Source organism: Venturia canescens, chromosome 11 (genome assembly GCF_019457755.1).
Source record: "Venturia canescens isolate UGA chromosome 11, ASM1945775v1, whole genome shotgun sequence".
Taxonomy (NCBI): Eukaryota; Metazoa; Arthropoda; class Insecta; order Hymenoptera; family Ichneumonidae; genus Venturia; species Venturia canescens.
The window spans coordinates 12,966,991-12,985,153 of record NC_057431.1 but is presented as its reverse complement, the minus strand read 5'-3'; the positions used below and the strand labels follow the sequence as shown (position 1 = coordinate 12,985,153).

Below are 18,163 nucleotides of genomic sequence, written 5' to 3'. Positions count from 1 at the left end.
GAGCATGAATCAGTCGGTTATACGCAAACTGCGAAAGAGGAAGCTGCAATTTTTGAAAGGGAAATTTTTCCACACTGTTTACCCAATCGAAATAATAAAAATGCCAGCCCATTTTTGCCATCGCCCTGCGTAGGGTGACAGAGCCTTTTGTTAATCGGTCAAACCCTGTCAAAGAATTTTGATTTCGAAAATCTCAAGTGACGTTAGGTGACTGATCCATACACTTAAAAAGAAAAATTTTATAGGCTGAAGGAGTCAAGATGCGAATAGGGCAAAACGGAACAGGTGGGCGAAACAAAACACCCTCCAAAAATTTAGAAAATTTTTTGTCCATTGAAAATCCGCAAAATTTCGTTTTTGGCTGCGAACATACTTCAAAAACTCAAAATTAATGAAAAAAAAAACTTTTTTTGAAAATTGAATTTTTTTTCTTTTTTTCAATCAATAAATTGATCTATCAGCGCAAAATAAGCCATGAAATAATTATTATCATTGAAAATATGGATATTTTCAACATATATTTGATATTTAACCCTTTGAGGGTCACATTGTTTTATTGAACAAATTTCCAAAATCATAGGTGTTCTACAGGTTTTTTGGGTTGCTGAATACAATTCTGGCATCAAAATTGGGAAATTCAAGATGGCGGATCCAAAATCGCGACTATTTTTGATTAATTTCGCGGTTTTTCCTTCAATTTTCGCGAAATTCGGTATAGAGAGGTTTTTGCGATCACTGATTATGATTCTGACGTCAGAATTCCAATGTTCAAGATCACGGATCCAATATAGCGACCACAATGAGTATAAAATCATTCATACGTCTCATTGAGTGTTGTAAACACTAAAAATTCGTCACTATATTCTTCTCCCTCTCAGCATGATAACTAACGTCGTTAGTTCTGGACATGGAGAAAAACGAGTTCCTTTTTTTTATTTTTTTTTTCATTTCAAAAATTTTTAAACATTTTTCAGAATTTTGATTAATTTTTTCATAAGAAAAATAATCCTACCTGTTTTTACGCTCTACCGATTTCACTTCCGAATGCATAACTTTTCATAGCATTGCGTACCTAGCGGTAAGAAACAGTTTTTTGCTATTTTTTATATGCACTACGGCTAGCACCTAGTGCTCGGGAAAAAAATTTTACTTGAATTTTTTTTCTAAATAACAAATGTAATATTTGATAACAATTTATAAATAATACATTTTATTTTGAGAATTCAATTTTCGAAAATTTAAATATTTTTTTTTTGAAAATTCTAGCGTGCCGAAAATTCTGAAAAAAATATATGTTATAGTACTAGTTATGAAGTATAAGTAAAAGAAATTCAACGCAATCCGACGTTTCGTTCAAGCACAGCTCAATTAATTAGAAAAAAACGAGTTTTTTCGGTTTCAATTTTTTTTTTAACTTTTTTCCATGAGTATCTTCTAGCTTGAACCTTCAAGTTACTAGAAACAACATAGTAGTATAAAGGTATTGCAAAATACAACGGCAATAATAAAAAAACATTGCAGGATAAAGGGTGATACATATATGTACCACTGCCCCTCAAAGGGTTAAACAATTTTTTATCTCGTTTGTACTTTTAAAAGGACATGGTACTTTTAGAAGAACGTGGGGCAAGAGGACACCATAAGCAGTTAAGCTAGTGTCGGTTTACATACGTTCTATCAACTATTGCTGTATTAACCAGTTAACTGGTATAAAGACGCATATGTGCGTCGAAAATTTCAGTGCCAAAACTGGTAAGGACGCATATATGCGTTTTTTCCAAATTTAGATGAATTTCGATGAAACTTGGTATCCGAAGGTTTTCTGGGCCGCTGAATTCGAATCTAAATTCTAATTTTGAAAATTCGGAATGGTGGATCCAAGAAGACGGACTGACATATAAATGATTATTTAATTTCGATGATATATTTTCAACAAAATTCCCCCGCTATTAGCTGGTGACAGTAAGTCACGACCTCAGAGTGTGCCACGTGGAGGCTACGATAGGATTTTACACTCCCTTTTTACACTGTTTTTTGTTTTGAATTTTGATTTTGATTTTGATTTTTCCCTATTTTTCTTTTTTGTTCTGCGTTGATTTTAGCCTTGAGATGAATTCTTGCACAACTTTTTTTCCCCTTTTTGCATTTTGATTTCCTTGTATGCATTTTGATTTTCTTCTTTGCATTTTGATTTCTTTTTTTGCGTTTTTATTTTATTTTCTGCATTTTGATTTTCTTTTTTGCATTTTGATTTTCTTTTTTGCATTTTGATTTTATTGAAGCGTTGAGTATTGAAAATCAGAAATATCAAGAACAGTGGCGTACTCGATCGTACCAGTTTTGGCACGGTAATGGATTCACTCGCTTACCAGTTGAGTGATTAAAAAATTGTTTCTTCACACGTATTTCTCATATCCTATATAAAACAAAATTATGGGGCAATGTGGACTTCCCCTCGAAAAAAGGCTCTTATGACAATTTTGATTAATTTTCTCAGATGTGTGGTAAAGTAAAATAAAATTTTAATTTTATAAAAAAAATGGGGTAAAAGAGGCTTTTTCTTTGTGCGAAAAAGTGTTTGTATCCACTTTGCCCCATTTTATCGTGAATTTTGTTCAAAGTCTTCGTTTCCTGACATTCTATTTCAACGGAATTTGGTTGAAATTTATGGAACAAAATCGATCAATGGAAGAAGAAAAACTCACTGTTCTTCAGAGAAAAAAATCTTATGACCTCTGCATATCGCCATGAGAAACGACGTCGCTTCCGAGACCCAACATCGCCCACGGCTGGGATAGGTAAAATGTCATTCATTTGGTGGCACTAAAAATGATGTTAGAACACCTCGAACTGCTATTGTTTTATCAAATACACATTATATCCATTTTCTATGGCGTTGCCAAAAAACAAAAGAGTTGTGATTTTTCTCACTTTCAGGTGTGTATCCTTATGTTGGAAATATCCATATATTTTCAATGATAATAATAATTATTTCATGGCTTGAGCTGATAGATCAAGTTATTGATTGAAAAAGAAAAATTCAATTTAAAAAAAAAAGTTTTTTTTTTTAATTTTGAGTTTTTGAAGCATGTTCTCTGCCAAATAACGAAATTTTACAGATTTCCAATGGACAAAAAAATTCTCTAAATTTTCGAGGGGGCGTGTTCCGCTTTGCCCACCTTTTTCAATTTACCCTAGTCTCCCCTATAACAAAATAGTTATGCAAACAACTAAACTGATGGATAGTTCTGTCGAAAAATGTTTTTTACGTAGCGCTAAACGGTTATTTTATTTTGCCTGCAATTTCGAATGTTCGCAAACTTTGTCTTACATAATTTTTTCAGAATGCGGAATTGCATGAAAATTTTCATATTATTTTATCAAATACTTAGAGGGTTAACTCAAATGGATTCAAATGTTTGAACGAGCATGATTCTTCAAAATTGAATCACTAAAAATGACACCATAAGACAACAATTAAAAAATGAAAGAAATCATAAATTTCGAATAAATCATATATTCATGCATCTACCACAACGTAAAAAATGATTTGTTTATTTATAGAAAATTTCGTTCGATATTTTCAAACATTCAGCAACACATACAGATGTGCATCTCAACATTTTTATGTTTTAGGAATAATTGAGGACGAATTTATGAACAAAACTTACGAATATTGGTTGCAAACACGTCGAACGAATTTGGAAAAGTTCCATTTCGTGATTGGTCATGGTATCTTGAGGCCGGAGCTTCGGGATGAAATTTATTGTCAAATAGTAAAACAATTGACCAACAATCCTTCGAAGGCTTCACACGCTCGTGGATGGATTTTGCTGTCACTTTGTTTGGGCTGTTTTGCACCAAGCGAGCGATTCATCAATTATTTGAGGGCTTTCATAAGAACGGGGCCACCAGGTTATGCGCCTTATTGCGATCGCCGATTGACACGAACTTACAAAAATGGTACCAGAAGCCAACCCCCGAGTTGGATTGAATTGCAAGCGACGAAAAGCAAAAAACCAATTATTCTCGCGGTCACTTTTATGAACGGCGAAACAAAAACTGTCGAAGCTGATTCTGCGAGCACAGCTCAGGAAATCGTCGCTATTTTGGCCAAAAATATTGGACTCGTCGATACTTTTGGATTTTCTTTGTTCGTCACCCTTTACGACAAAGTTTTGTCTCTTGGAGCTGCAAGGTAAGATTTTTTCCGGCCGCGCGGTTATCGATCGATGGACTTAATCATTTTTTCCTCGTTTTCATTGCAATTCATTTTTTAAATTAATTGTACAAACTGACGAACGAGAAGAATTTTCTGAATCGTGAAATTATTGAATCAACAGAAGTTGATTCATTTTTGGAAGAAATACGAAAAAATTCATAATTCAGAGATAAAATACTTTTTATAATTCACTTCACGTTATTGTCGAAGTATAGAATTTTAATTTTCCCAAAACTCTCTTAAGGTCATTCCCTTGAATGTTATTGCTATGCAACTTTCATGGGCGTTTCCGCCCATCCGGTAATTGTCAAAATTTGAGAATAAAACCGAAAACTTTATAGCGTTTTTCGAAAACATAATTACTACCAAAATAGTGAGAAACAAACAGAATTGATTGAAAAAAAATGGAGTTTTTGATTACTTTATGGAATCAAAGAATTTTCGAGGTAAAATTCATAAAAAAAACGTGAAGATTTGCTAATGATTAGAGACCACGTGATGGACGCAATATCCCAGTGCGAGCAATACGCGAGAGAGCAAGGACAACCAGAACGTTCAGCACCGTGGAGGCTTTTCCTGAGGAAGGAAGTATTCGCACCTTGGCACGATCCAGCAATAGACAAAGTCGCCACTGAATTGATTTATCATCAAGTGACACGGGGACTAAAATATGGTGAATACAGATGCAACAACGTGAGTCATTTTAACGCTCATTATATTTTCTCAAAATGGTGTACTAGGCGTACCATAATGAAAGCAATTGTTAATTAAGATAACAATCATTTTCGTTCATATATTTTTCTTTTTTAGGAAGGTGCTATTGCTATGCTTATTGCCGAACAACTGTACATCGAGCATGAAAAAGGTCTGACTGCTGCCAATTTGAAAAGCGCTATGCCTCTCTATGTACCAAATCACCTTCTCCAGGGTGCGACCGAAGAAGCACTACCAAAGTGGGAAAAACTTACGTTGGAAGCTTATAAGAAGGTGGTGATAGCACGAAATAATGAGTCAAAGAATATGAAAATGATTTTTTATCTTTTAAAATGTCTTTTGTTGAGTTGGTTTATGCGGTTTCCTGACGATGTGATATGAACAAATTTTTCAGAACTTTTTGAACTTCCGTCCGGAAATCTTTCTGAATTATAGTTTTAAAAGAAAAAATCTGAAAAATGTTTCATACTCATGGCGTAAGAATGTGCAAGGAATTTTCCACCTTTGACCTCATCTTTACGGTTTTATTTCAATTTTTAATTTTGCGAACGCGAAACGGTGAATTCTATTCAAACTTCATGCATCATTGCAAAATTATATTTTGAACAAATTTTCGTAATTTGAAAAACTTGAAACGCTTCCGCTAGCGACTTTTATATCTTTTGAAAGGAGCTGACGCGTTGGAAAAGGTGATTCATTCAAATTGGTTGGTTGCATGCGCTCACTCTTCATTAATTTTCTTGGGATAAAAGTTTCCGATGATTGCTGATGGGTTCAGGTTATTAATCGATATTTATACAGATATAGGAATACTTTTCTGTGTCTCACTCGCCGCGTCATACTTTGTTATAATTTCATTCACGTTATATTTTTGTAATGAAACGAGCACAAAAACTGCAGAACGTTGAGATCCCATCAAATGTGCAATAGCAAATCTTTTTAATAATTATTCAGTAATTAATTCTTGGTAGAGTCTTGAATGCGTCCGCGGAATCATGGAATGTTATTATACAAAGCATCACCATGAAAATTACCTTGAATAAATAAATAAATAATCCGTAGAACATCAACGTGATCGAGTCAGCATCCGTGTCAAAAGCGAAGGAAGACATAGTGCAATTCGCCAAGATTACGTGGCCGATATTATTTTCGAGATTTTACGAGGCTACCAGAATTTCCGGTCCGGCTCTTCCGGTTGACAATGTAATCGTAGCAGTCAATTGGACAGGAATTTATTTGGTGGACGATCAGGAACGAATGCTCATGGAATTATCCTTCCCCGAGATCATCGAGGTCACATTCCAAAGGTGACAATCTATTCAATATCATAAAAGAAAATTTATTGAAAAATATTTTCAACTATATTGAAAATGATTTTGTCTAATTCGATTTTTTTTTTTATTTTGATAGATTCAATAATGCATTGATGGGAAATTTGATGATTACTACGGTACAACTTGAAGAGTATGTTTTTCAAAGCCCAGACGCCGAAGATCTCGCATACTTAGTGAATCTTTTGATTGATGGCTTGAAGGAAAGATCATGCTACGCTGTCGCTACTCAAGACTACATGAATGGGGGTAAAATACTTTATTGTTTTTTTTTTCAAATTACTAATTGGTTGTTCATATTAATTCTACAAATTCGAACCAGCTCAATATTAGTTTGTTAAAGTTTTTAATATAATAATAATTTCAAGGGAAAACGCCATCGTGACAAGCCGAAAATTCCCATTGGGAAACATTTGAATATTCGCGATTCAGAGTTTTCATAGAATGACAAACGAAATCTTCTCTATTATTGTCCTATGCCTTATTTGCTGATCAAGATTAAAAAGTGTGATATCTCTATGTATCTAGCGATCGATGGACGTAGCCTTTCATCTGGTTGAACGAAATAATGATGATCAAAACAGAATTTCATTATTTTTTCGCTTTTCTGTTTTTTTCTGAGGTTTTTTCTGAATAATGGAAAACACAATTATAAACAGAAAATTTTATGAAAAAAGACTGAAATTATTTTTAAAATTCAAGCTCGGCCAAGTGAAAGTTTCGATGCTCCGTTCATAGAGATTAACAAAAAAAACTGATTTCCGAGTTTTCATTGGGGCCCTACCCAAAATAGTCCTTTTTACGAGAATATTTTTCAATATTTCGTTGCCTATATTTTTTTATTATCACAAATTAATGTTAAAATTTGAATAATGAAGCTTGACCTCAATGCGATAATTGAATTTGTATGCGTGCAAAAGAAAACGGACAGTATAAAGAAAATAAATTTTTCGAACCGTTACAGTGACGTCATCCCTCCATCAATTTGTCTTTCGAATTGTCGATATTGCAATGAAAAAAAATATATAATCGAATAAATGTGACAAAATATGTGAAGACACTTTAAAAACAATTGCATTTAGTGGTTCCTGAAATCGGCGAGACTCAATCTTACTTGCCTCTGAGACGCGGGGATTTGATTAAGTTGTCACCAAACTACTTGGGCAATCGTCTTGTCAATTTAATCTGGGGACATGGGGAATGCAATGGGGTTAAAGGCGAATTTCCAACTGAATGCGTTTATCTTTTGCCTACTATTGCGAAGCCGTCGCAATCCCTAATTGTAAGTATAAATTTATTGTAAATAGATGAAGCTTAGAAATGCCGTCGAACTCAATCTTTTTCTTGTAGACCAGAAAACAAAGGGTTTTTATTTTTACAAAAGTACTATCCGATAACTGCGATTACCATCATACATAGAATGGTCCCCTAACCTTAAGTTTATAGTTTTGGACATGAGATTCGTAATTTATTTTTTTTTCTGTATGAATTAGTGAAAAAACGTACTTTTTTGTTTTTCCGTTTGTAAAACGAAAACCAATGGAGCTATAGACGAGCAACCAAAAGACGAAATATAAAGAACAAAAATGCGAAGAGAATGAGCCTTGAACCGACTCAATCAATTGGAGAAAATTGAAGAAAACAATAACGTTTTTTTAAAATAGTGACGATACAAATTTTTGAAAACCCCCATTATTTCATGTTTTCTTTAAATTGTTCCCTTTATTATAAATCGATTGGTTTTCGTTTTATAAGCGGAAAACCAAAAAAAAAGTACGTTTTTTCACTAATTCGTAAAGAAAAAAAAAATTACGAATTTAACGTCCAAAACTATTAACTTAACATCAGGAGGCCATTCCGTGTGTGATAGCACTCGCGATTATATGATAGTACTTTAGTCAAAATTCGATGATTTTAGAGCTTCATTTCTGGCCTATTGGTACTTTACAAGAAAAATTAAAAGAAAATAAATTCGTCTTCGAATTGAACGAGTATTGATTTAAAACTGAAACGAAACCACATTTTATTGAAAAAAAAAATTGGACGAAAATACGATAGTTTGTTTCATAATAAATAAACTGTACCCATTATCTTTAGATAGTTATGAATTTTTCTTTATTTAATTATCAAGTTAAGGAACGAAATTTGTCATTCAAATTATGACAACGCAAGATATCAGGAATTTATTTTTTCATCTATCACTTATTCAAAAAAGGCACTTCAGAAAAATGCCACTTTTTTTTTTAAATAAATGCAAGTTTTGCATGAATCTGAAAGTTTTCCAAGTTTGAGTGCGTGCTAAATCTTTAAGATTAACCACACATTTTTTCGTTTTGATAAAAAAAATGGGCGTCTTCGATGGTTCAAAGTAGTTTTTAATTCAACAAAATCTCTTCAGTTTTCAACAAATATGCCTATGATTTTTAATATTTTTAATATTCGACTAATTGTGAGTAATTATTCTAAGGAGGGAAAAGTATTAACTATTAAAAAAATGTCTAGAATTTCTTCAAAACCGATCACACGGCTCAGAAGCATTTGGAAAAACGTCAAAATCTCCGAAACACCGAAACGTCACATGTCCACACATTGCGAAAATTCGCAGAGGATAACTTCCGACCCAGTTTCAATGTGACGTTATCACGAGGTTCGAGTATATCAGCAGCGAAACGAACGGTGCCCGAAAAATTGTGGAAACACACCAGAACCCCGGTAAAAGCTCCTCATCTTGCGAAAATCTGCGAACTCGAGAATGACCTTGCTCAACAGGCTGTAGGCATTTTCTCGAGCATACTCAAGTACATGGGGGATCTACCGAGTAACAGACAGAAACTTGCCACCGAATATACCGACCTCATTTTTAAACCAGCCCTCGAGCACGTAAGAAAATACATTCTTTTTGATTCTATTTTTGTTTTGATTTCAATTTTTACCGCGTTCTAATTCAATTTATATTCTTGATTTTACTTTTTCAATTGTTATGCTATTGGATTTAAAAAGATCAGTATTTTTGGTAATTATGTAGTTTGATTACTTTTCCGAAAATCAATGGAATTTTTTTTTCTTCTTCTCGAAGTTATCGATTGGACTATAGTAAGTGATATTTCGTCGGGGGAGGCTAACATTTTCCATAAAAACCATGAGTTATGGAGTTTTGAAGTTGTTGGAAAAATGCGGGGATTTGGCGTATATCAGGCTATTTAGGAGTTCACATTAGGACAGGTGGACACACACACACACACACACCCCAAAGTTGCTCTAAACCCGCCCAGCGAAACCACACCCACACATCGAAAGTTTTCTGAACCAATACGACGATTTCGCACACGCATCAAAAGTTGTTCCGGATATACATATGCGATGTTTATGCGAAATCGGTAGGTGTATTCAGAGCATTTTTGATGCTTGTGTGGTATTGCTGGGCGGGTTTAGAATACCTTTGATGTGTGTGTGCGTGCGTGCGTGCGTGTGTGTGTACGTGTGTGTGTATATGTGTGTGTGTGCGTGCGTGCGTGCGTGTGTGTGTACGTGTGTGTGTATATGTGTGTGTGTGCGTGCGTGCGTGTGTGCGTGCGTGCGTGCGTGTGTGTGTGTGTGTGTGTGTGTGTGTGTGTGTGTGTGTGTGTGTGTGTGTGTGTGTGTGTGTGTGTGTGTGTGTGTGTGTGTGTGTGTGTGTGTGTGTGTGTGTGTGTGTGTGTGTGTGTGTGTGTGTGTGTGTGTGTGTGTGTGTGTGTGTGTGTGTGTGTGTGTGTGTGTGTGTGTGTGTGTGTGTGTGTGTGTGCGCGCGCGCGCTCTGTCGTGTTGTGAACTCAAAAATATTCAAATATACCATATTTCATCATATTTTTCCAATAACTTCAAAACCTCAAACACATGGTTTTTATGGAAAATGTTAGCCTCCCCCGACGAAATATCATCAATGGTAACTAATCGAAGCCGTCCATGCTAAAAAAAAATTTCTTTCGTTGATTTTCGGAAAAGTAATCAAACTACATAATTACCGTATTTTTTATTGGTGATTTTTAACGAATATCGTTTAATCGAAATTTTTATTTGTCATTTCGTTCGAATTCTTCCTTGTGACAATATTCATTTTCTCTCACTTTTTTGAGTATTTTTGCGTCGATGTTTGAATACCATTACTATATACGAACTAGTTACGATAATTACTCTGACAATGAAAAAGGTTCAAAATAGAAATTTGACTATAATATCAAAGAAATCTAGCTGGACGAGTCTATTTTCATCAATTTTTGTACGACTTATCGAAATGCGCGGTTGAGTATCAACTGTATAATTTAAACTAATTATTGGAATTTTCTAAGATTTTATTAATTTAAAAATTTTTTAATTGCATTCCTTCGGGACAGAAGAACCCTCAAAAATAGGATCTTTTTTATTGATCAAGGTTCATTGGATTATAATGTTTCATATTAATATTTCGTGCTTTGTATATTTTGAATATGGATTATTTTTCTTCAGAATGTTGCGAATCCTATTTTGATACATCCAATAAATAATTCCACGACATTTAAAAATTCTCGATTAGTTATTCAATTCTATTACATATTTAAAATCTGTTGGATGAGAAAGAAATTGTTAAAAGCTGAAAACAAGCGTTCAGAAAAATACTGAATCGATTTTTTCCCTGTAACACATATTTCTTCAATAATTATAAAATGAAAAAAAAAACTCGAGCAAGCGAAACAATTGTTCCAGTTCGAACGAGATTCAGAAAAAAATTGTTCACCCGCAGGCTATACTCCGGGACGAAATTTATTGTCAATTAATTCGGCAACTGACCGAAAACAGAATACGTTTGAGCGAAGAACGGGGTTGGGAATTGATGTGGCTTGCTACGGGAATAATGAGCTGTGGCAAAAGTGTACAGAAAGAGGTTGTGAAGTTCCTTGAGTCTGCGAAAAGCCCAATAGCAAACGATTGTCTTGTGAGACTTGGCAAAACAACCAAATGGGGCAATCGCAAATATTCGCCCTACATACTCGAGGTCGAAGCTATACGATTCAAGAGCATGCAGATATTCCACAAAATTTATTTCCCTAACGATACTGACGAGGCTTTTGAGGTAATTTTCCACAATAGATGTCCGCCATTTAATCATAATTGAAAAGTTTATTTATTTCAATATTAGGAACACTATTTTTACTATGATTCAAATTTTTTCAAAATCATTTTTTTTCTTATTCTAGTGGTAATTTTTTGATTCTTTCACTTTGGAAAACTGATGTTTTCTTAAATATTCAGGAGTTTTGGAAATATCAAAATTTCAACTTTTAACATTTTTTGTTTATTTTAACAATTAGCTAAGCTCTAAATTTCATTTATTTTTGTGATAAAAATGTTGCTAATTCAATCAAAAATCGATACAAGATTAAATTAAATTTTGGGATACGTTTTTTTGTTAAATTTTTTGTGTTTTTTTTCGATCGATCATTGATAATTGAATTTATAGCTTATTTTTACACTTAAATGAATGTCCTTGCAAAAATTATTGACAGCAGTTGTTTTAAAAGCGAGGAAAAATAAATCGAAAATCGGAATTCTGACAATTCTGGTGAACGATTTTCTTGCTTCTCCATCAACTTTATCAATTTTCAGTAAGTTCATATTTTACAATTGTTGTTATTCATTTCAATTTTGAAGATTACGTCCGCCACGCGAGCGAGCGACCTCTGTGAGGAAATATCAGCGAGAATGCATCTAAAGAGCAGCGACGGTTTCAGTCTTTTCGTAAAAATAATCGATAAAGTATTTTCGGTTCCTCACGAATACTACTTTTTCGATTTCGTGCACGAGTTGATGCAATGGGCGAAACAATCGAGACCGATGGCAAAATTGACGGAAACATTGAACGTTCGATATCAAATATTTTTCATGAAAAAGTTGTGGGTCAATTCATATCCAGGACGTGATCCAAACGCTGATGAAATATTTTACTTCCATCAAGAATTACCCAAATACTTGCGAGGGTATCATCGCTGCAGTAAACCAGAAGCCATTAAACTCGCAGCCCTCATTTACCGGAGCAAATATGGCGAAAGTAAAAACGAGTTGGCCGAAATACCGTAAGAACAATTGAGTATTCTGGTTTTTTTTCTCGAATATTTTTTTTTTTATTTTTACTAAGAATGTTCGTTAACTTTCTTATCAGTTCAATTATTTATTTTTTGGCATCTGCTCCAATCCTTCAGGGGTTCTACTCGATTTTTTAATCATTATTTTATCCAACATTTTCGTTTCGTAGAAACCAAATCCGAGAGTATGTGCCGACTGATTTGGTGCATATTTTGAGCGGCAGTGACTGGAAGAGGCAAATCACTGCGGCCTATAACCAACATTCGGGTACGTAAGCCGCATCGACCGAGAGCTTTCCTCGACTTTTTAATGAAGTTGCATGACATGCTAATAAAATTTCAGATTTCAACGATTCAGTTTTCATAATTGATCGACACCAGACATTTTGTGAATAAATATTAAAACCGAAAATGTCATCAAAAGTATCGTATTTGAATAATGTTTTCAACAGTTTATTATTTCACTGTTTTTTTTTTTACTCTTTTCTTTCTATTTTATTTAGTCAATTTTTCAAGATTTATTTCAATCGTTTTCTTCCGCCTTCTGTTCTCGCACGTACAAACAGTTGGAACTAGAAAAATGGAGTAAATTCATGAAAATTAAAATGGAATACATGATTTACAAGATTGCAGTTTGCTTCATAATCGTGAATATGTTTCAGAGTGAATTTGAGAACGTAGAAAATTAAAAAATGTAATTGTAGGAAATTGCATTCCATTTTTTTTGTAATGAACAATGAAAATATGTTCGTATTAATGACAAAAACTATTTAAACACTGACCTCCGAAATTCTAATGTCGAAAAATAAGTTCGATTACCATCTAAGGCCGGAAATAAAATTGTATTTTTCCCTGTTTATTTCAGATGATATTCTTTATTTCACAGGTAAGAGCGAGTCCGAATCGAAACTCCAATTCCTGCAGCACTTGTATCAATGGCCGACTTTCGGTTCGGCGTTTTTCGAAGTTAGACAATCGACGGAATCGAGCTTTCCGGAGTTCATGTTATTGGCGATAAATAAGAACGGGGTGAGCGCGATAGACTCTCAAACGAAAGAAATTTTGGCGATGTGGAGTTTCACGGAGTTGTCCAACTGGTCGTCAGGGAATACGTACTTTCATATGACGATTGGCAACTTCATGAAAGGCCAAAAAATTCTTTGCGAGACTGCATTGGGCTACAAAATGGACGATCTTATATCATCGTACATCAACTATCTTCGTGGCACTGTACAAGGGGATTCGTCGATTCTTCAAATTTGAAAAATCTCGAACACCTTTGAAAATAAATTGAGGCAAATAAAATCAAAAAATAGTTCGAAATAATTCATCAAAAATTTCGAAATATAACTTTCGAAAGAGCCTAATAGTATGAGAAAAAAAAACTTTCGATCGAATGAAATTTGTTGATTTTTTCAATTTGAATAATTTTTTTCAACTTGATAAAATGGGTCTAAAACATCTTCACTTTTGAGTCTGAAAGCTAGACCCAAAAAGATGAAATCTGATCCATAACTATTAACATTAGTTAAATATGCATAATTCTCCTAAATCGAAAAAAGAATCAACTACAAAATTCAAATTGAATAAAATTTGTTCATAAGCGTTTTTTCAATTGGAATAGAATAAAAAATTCTGAAACTCTGTAATTGATGACCTAAATATTAGATTCTTGATTGGAACTATTAAATAATAAAACAAAATGGAATGTTTGCTTTTTGTTTACGTGGAAAATCTCTTCAATCAAACTGCGTAAACTTCAATCAAACTGCATTCGGTTCAACGCGTGTCATCTAAACCCTTGTTTGCTTTGAATAATTCGATCAACACTGAAATAATTTCAAAGTTTGATCTCAGAAATACGGTAAGTTACGTAGCCGGAACTTCAAGAAAAAAAATATCACAATTAACAAAAATGAAAACATAATCATTCTTCTGTAGTTGATTAGTAGGAAAACAAATCCGCTCCTAGAAAAACTACGCGCAAACACGTAGACGACGAAAGACAAAAATCAATAATATTGAAATAGAAATCGAAACTTCAATCGATAAAAAGCGATGATACAATATGAATAAAAAAAATTTGTAATAATTTGAATCATGAATGAAATGACAAGAAAATAAATAGTTATGAGAGGATTTTGAACGTGCGAAGTATGAAATGTTGGGGGTTGAAAGGAGGTTGTGTTTTATCGGGAGGAATTTATCCTCAAGAAGCTTTTGGGCAAGTACTAAAATGGCGTTCGGGGGTGGTTTATGGTGCAAGTTTCTCAGGGTCTCTATCTCTCGTGTCCTTAGAGCTGACTTTGAGAGTTTCTTAGCGGAGGTGGCCGGGGAGAGTCGAGGGAAAATGGGTGTTTGCGCCTCTTGACAAATAAGGGGAAGTCGTTACGGTGCTCTGTGCCGAGACGTAGGCGTTTTCGGCGAGTAATTAACCGCTCGTATCCATGGGAAAGCACCCGGACCATATATACGATCTTCCTTCATCCTTTCCTCTCCTCGTGAATTCTCTTTCCGGCAAAGAGTCCCTTTAAGAAGAGCCCCTCGAGCTTAGGCTCCGACTCGTTCTCCATTATTCGAACGCTAATCTCCTTTCTACTACTATATAATAATACACCCAAGGTCCAAATAAAACAGAACTGAAATCGCACCGACAATTGTTACTTTCGATTGGATTAATTACCATTTTTTCTTTAATTATGTGGTAATTATGCAGAAGTGGAGCCTCCACCTATAATCGGGCTGATTGTTTATTTTTATACGTTCTTGATTCATGAGAAACATGATAACAAGCAATATTATGTTGGCGCATGACCTTTTTCGAAAAAAAAATAAAAAAGAAGTTTTTTTTTTACATTTTTGACCACGATCAATTTTAGGAAGGGGGAAAGTAAAAATTTTCTTTTTGAATCTGAAAAAAAAAACATAGAGGGGAGGTAAAAAAATCAAAAGACGAAATAAGGAAGATGTTTCAGATCCATCCAACGGTACCACTCATACATCGAGGTGTTCCAAACCGATCCAACGATATCGCCCACACATCAAAAGTGCTCCCAATTCACCCAACGATTCAGCAAACATATCGAAAGATGTTCCGTACTCACCTAACGATACCGCACAAACATCGAAACTTCAAAGTCAGTTGATCTGAATGACTCGAAATATTGATCAACTCAAAATTCGTTATCGGAATCAAATCCATATTGCTTGCAGCGAAATCAAAATGACTAAACATTTTTTTGATTTCTAAGAAATATCACTGTCTACAATGTCTACATAACAAAATATTTTTTCGTAAGGAACAATCCTTTTGTTGTTTCAATAATCGGAATAATTTAAATCGAAATATTTGGCGTTACACAAGCTTAATTAGCTGATTAAATATCTTGAGAAATTAACCAAATATCGATAGTTTATAGGAACAAAATTGTTTTTTTTTTTTTGAGCCCTTTTTGCAAGATATACATCCAAAGATCTGTACACCTTAATTGCGGCAGAAGAACTCCTAATAATGCAAAGATTGAATCAACAATACAAATCTTGACCAAATGAATTCTGTTGGATCAACAAAATTCCGTTTTCAGTGATAGGAAAATATTGTACTTTTACAACAGTTCAAAGATAAATATAGGTGGAAAAAAATAATGAAGCGGCGCCACATTTGAATTTTTGTTCATGAGAAAATAATTCATAGGATTTTGGTTTTTGACAAGTGTTTATTCTGCCGAAACAAGTCAATGAGATCGCGGACAAATTAAGGTTGACCTATCGTAAACTTCATTATTAGATACAAACGTGATGTTTTTTTACTTCATAGTTAAAGTGCACAGGAAAATACCTACAAAATTTTTGAGCACATCATCGACTAGTTATGACAATAAATAATCGATGAAATTTCGAAATTTAACACACAGCTTATGAAGGCCGTGCTCCAACAGAGACTTGAGTTATGAATAACTAATTTTCCCAATTAGATATGTTTTAAAAAAGAATTCTCAAATGTTAAAAATGCTGCAAATTAAAATTTGCAAATTTTTTCCTCAAGATGGTCAAGATGCACGGTGCTCAAGATGCACGATGCTCAAAGCTTACTCTATGAAGTGTTATATTTTTCATTTTTGCTTCCTCATAGAGGAAGCTTTGAGCATCGTGCATCGTGACCATCTTGAGGAAGCAATTTGCAAATTTTAATTTGCAGCATTTTTTTTTATACAAGGAAATAATGTATTTTCTCTACCTTCTTTTACGAACTCTAATTTATCTCTTTGTTTAAATTCATTTAAAAAAACTAAATGACGAGCCATCAGAAAAAACAGTTTGTAACTTTCAATTTTCATCTTTTTTCTATTTACATTGAAATTAAATAATTCAGACAACTTTGCTGGAAAGTATAGAAAAATTTCCAAAAATTGAAGCGGTTAGACGATTTTTTGAAAAACTCATATTTTCGTAAAATTCAAAATGTCATAAAATTTAAATCGCTCAACCGATCTTCCCCAAATTCAATACCAATCTTCTTATTATGACAATCTATTTACAAAAAAAAAATTATTAATTAATCTCAAAATTTTCGAAAATTAGAGCGTCGACACCCTTTTTATGAAAATTTCAAAACGTCGTAGGATTTGTAATTTTTTACAAATTCTGAAAAAATGATCAGAGAATGAAGAGCTTGTATAGATTAACGTCTGTGGAAAACGTTAGCACTGCATCTCAAACCGTTTCCGAGTTATAAGCGTTTTAATTTTACAGTGTCATAACATACACACACACACACACATCCGGACATTTTTTCTAGATATGATTTTTCGATGTTTTAGGACATTTTGAGCACATTGACATTGAGAACTGGAAAAAAAAAATTTCATCATCAGATAGCTTCCCCTATGAGGAAGCAAAAAATTATGAGGATCATATTTGAATAAAAATAAAACGAAGTATGCCGAAGAAATAAAATAAAAATCTTCGATTTAGTCAAGTAATTACGTGGTGTGTCGTCGTCTTCCGCCTCTGACGCTCTGGCTGCGTAAAGGTGACATCGGTGCATAACCTCGAATAACATGGAACGGTCAGAATATGTGAATTGTCAAACTATATTTATTAGTACGAGAGCCCACGACCAAAATGTCGGTCTTATAGCAATACGACCAAAACCGTCAAAAAATGTCAAAAAATTTAGCCGACATGTTTTATAGCAATATGTCTGATTATTGGAAGGTAGTTGAATGATAGCTCTAAGATACCGGAAACATATTTTTCAGAAGAAAATGTTGTCGCATTACATTTCGAGAACGTTTTAAAAATGTCAAAAAAATGTACCGACTTGTTTTATAGCAATATTTCTGAAAACTGTTTGACATGATAAAATAAGTTGTGCAGATGTAGAAAAAATGAATTTCAGAAAAATATAGTGCCGCATCTTCTCTATCAGAAAAGTTTTCGATACTCCGTTTTATCGTATTTACCCGAATCCGTAGAACCGAACTGAAGAGAGTTAAATAATTAGTTCAAAAGGGAACTTGGAAGGAATTGCCAAAAAAAAGCCGTTCCCGCCATAGGAGCGTATCAAGCGCCGAGGCGATTGCCAGGTTACTCCGAAACGTTTTTTTCGTTTTTTAGGGTATAGGCGACATCGAAAATTTCTGAAAACATTTTTTTAGTAATTCCGACAGCCATGTGAAAAGTTAAAAAAAAAAAATTATCCGGGTTGCTATCAAACATGTCGGCTAATTTTTTTGACATTTTCAAAAATGCGCTCAGGCTATACGCTACGCGAAAAATTTCTGAAAACGAACTTTTTT

The 18,163-nt window shown here is 33.9% G+C and overlaps 1 protein-coding gene across 3 annotated transcripts in view; it reads left to right on the top strand.

Annotated features, from left to right (window-relative positions):
- The window catches only part of LOC122418019 (myosin-VIIa-like), a 28,582-nt gene extending 14,089 nt beyond the window's left edge, over positions 1 to 14,493 (top strand). The window contains exons 17-27 of one of the 3 annotated variants that reach the window (XM_043431999.1): positions 3,637 to 4,198; positions 4,711 to 4,915; positions 5,033 to 5,209; positions 5,999 to 6,243; positions 6,347 to 6,516; positions 7,350 to 7,549; positions 8,770 to 9,147; positions 11,024 to 11,353; positions 11,932 to 12,353; positions 12,533 to 12,630; positions 13,249 to 14,493. In XM_043431999.1, the coding sequence (XP_043287934.1) occupies positions 3,637 to 4,198; positions 4,711 to 4,915; positions 5,033 to 5,209; positions 5,999 to 6,243; positions 6,347 to 6,516; positions 7,350 to 7,549; positions 8,770 to 9,147; positions 11,024 to 11,353; positions 11,932 to 12,353; positions 12,533 to 12,630; positions 13,249 to 13,625 (3,164 nt within the window). In that variant the 3' untranslated portion in view covers positions 13,626 to 14,493. Of the gene's footprint in view, positions 1 to 3,636; positions 4,199 to 4,710; positions 4,916 to 5,032; positions 5,210 to 5,998; positions 6,244 to 6,346; positions 6,517 to 7,349; positions 7,550 to 8,769; positions 9,148 to 10,986; positions 11,354 to 11,931; positions 12,354 to 12,532; positions 12,631 to 13,227 lie in introns of those variants that run through there. The other 2 variants (XM_043431998.1, XM_043432000.1) reach the window with 2 other exon arrangements.
- The last annotated feature ends 3,670 nt before the right edge of the window (positions 14,494 to 18,163 follow it).